At 42.9% G+C, this 2,261-nt stretch overlaps 1 protein-coding gene across 1 annotated transcript; it reads right to left on the reverse strand.

The window, feature by feature from the left end:
* Positions 1-1,298: 1,298 nt before the first annotated feature.
* On the reverse strand, positions 1,299-2,258 carry LOC102499206 (nuclease-sensitive element-binding protein 1-like; the record flags this gene model as incomplete). The annotated part of the gene is given in 2 exon segments (XM_014584971.2): positions 1,299-1,517; positions 1,520-2,258. Coding segments are annotated over 2 exon segments (843 nt in total), but the record flags the coding sequence as incomplete, so codon positions are not given.
* Positions 2,259-2,261: the final 3 nt, after the last annotated feature.

Genomic DNA, 2,261 nt, shown 5'->3' on the forward strand with positions numbered 1-2,261 from the left:
ATGTAGTTCCATTTGTCTATTTTGGGGACTATTGGCTGTGCTTTGGGGGTCTTCTTTAAGAAGTCTTTGCTTGGGACCAGCAGTTAGCGTAATGGCTAAGGCGCCGGGCTCCCATGTAGCCCATGTAGTCGACTGTGGTTCGAGTCCCGGACCCGGTGGCTTAAACTCACGCCGGGTGCGTGTGCGTGTGTGCCCAAGATCCCGAGAGGAGAATGGAGGAGAAGGGATTGCGGCGTGGCCGTACCCCCTGGGGGGTGATTTCTCGCTTTCTACCTCTCAGTCTCTCTCTGTCTGGTGAGTGGACGCGCCCTATAGCAAACATCTCTCCAAAAAAGAAAAGAGAAAAAGAATAAAAAAGAGAAAAAAGTCTTTGCTTATTCCAATGTCTTCAAGAGTTTTCCCTGTGTTTTCCACTAGTAGTTGTATAGTTTAAGGTTTTATGTTTAGATCCTTAATCTGTTTGAATTTATTTTTTGTTAGTGGTGAGAAAGAGGGATACAGTTTCATTTTTTTGCAGGTGGATATTCAATTTTCCCAGCACCACTTGCTGAAGAGATTTTTATTTTTCCCACTGGATTGTCTTGTGCCCTTTGTCAAGGATCAGTTTGCCTGATATTTTTGGGTTCGCAATTCTACTCCTTTGGTTTATATGTTTGTCTGTTTTTGTGCTACTACCATGCTGTTTTGATTATCACAGCTTTGTAATATGTTTTGAGGTCAGGAAGTGAGATGCCTCCTACTTTTTTACCCTTGTGTAGTATTGCTTTGGTGATATGGGGCCTTTTGTGATTCCAAACAAATTTTATGATTGTTTTCTATTTCTGTGAGAAATATCTCTGGTAATTTGATCAAAATTACATTGAATTTGTAGATTAATTTGGGTAGGATTGACATTTTGATTGTATTAATTCTTTCACTTCAGAAACATGGGATGTTTTGCCACTTTTTGTATCATTTTAAATTTCTTTTTCAAATGTTTTATAGTTTTCCTTTTTTTTATTATTTAAGACCTTTATTAACAGGTGCTTGCAGCTTGTTGACTTTTTTGAAAAAATAAAGTTGTAAACTTTTATTACAAATTAAAAATGAAGTTCTTAAAAATCTCAAGTTGACCAGATTTGAAACAATTTAAAAGCCTTTAAAGGTGTATTGAGAAAAACCAGGCTTTTTTTTAAAAAAAAAAAACAAAAACACATTTGTCATTACCAAAAAGAGACATCTTTAGGTAAAAATAAGAAAATCCCCATGCTGCAGAGATAATGCAGATAGTTCTAGTTATCTGGTCAACCGGCAAAAAGCAAGCACTTAAGGTCTTCAGCTCCAATCTTTTGTTCATTTCTTATTGCTGGAGTTTCATATTCACTTCTTATAGGATGACTAAACTGGATGATGGTAGAGATGGTAAGCCGGCATTTACTCAGCCCTGTCCTGCTCAGCCTCCGGAGCGGAGGGATTCTCAGCTGGGGCATCGGCTGCTTTTGTCTCTTTGCCATCCTGTGGTTTAGGGTTCTCTGGCGTCTGCATCGGTAATTGAAGTTGCGTAGGTACCAACATTGAGGTGGCTGCTGACCTTGGGTCTCATCTCCTCGATTTCCCTTATCCTCTTCATTGCCGTTCTCTCTGGGCTGTCTTTGGCGAGGAGGGCCCCTGCGAAATCGTGGTCTATAACCCCGATACATATTCTGCCTCCCTGGTCTACCTTGTTCTCCTGCACCCTGGTTGTCAGCACCCTCCATCACTTCTCCCTGCACAGGAGGGTTGGAATACTGTGGTCGATGCCCATAGGGTCCCCGCATGTAGTAAGGGGGAAACCTTCGCCTGCGGTAGGGCCAGAGTTGTTGGGTCTGACCTTTGGGAGCGCTCTCAGATCCCTCGTTCTTTTCCCCACTCTCACTATTCTGGTAATTTGGCTGGTAATTGCGTGGAGGACCCCTAGGACGTGGATAGCGTCTATAATGGTTACGGTCTGCTGCATATTTACTGCCTTGAACTGGAACTCCACCAGGGCCTGTAACATCCGCTGCCTCCGCACCCTTTTGTCCTTCAACAACATCAAACTCCACAGTCTCTCCACCTCCTACACTGCGAAGGTACTTCCTGGGGTTATTCTTTATGGCAGTCTGGTGTGCAAATACATCTTCCTTGGTGTCATTCCTGTTGATGAAACCATATCCATTTCTTACACTGAACCATTTTACTGTTCCCAAAACCTTCCTTGCGATGACCTTCTTGTCCCCAACGGCAGGCGCCACCGATGTGAG

Source organism: Tupaia chinensis, unplaced genomic scaffold (assembly GCF_000334495.1).
Source record: "Tupaia chinensis unplaced genomic scaffold, TupChi_1.0 Scaffold148296_1, whole genome shotgun sequence".
NCBI classification, from domain to species: Eukaryota; Metazoa; Chordata; class Mammalia; order Scandentia; family Tupaiidae; genus Tupaia; species Tupaia belangeri.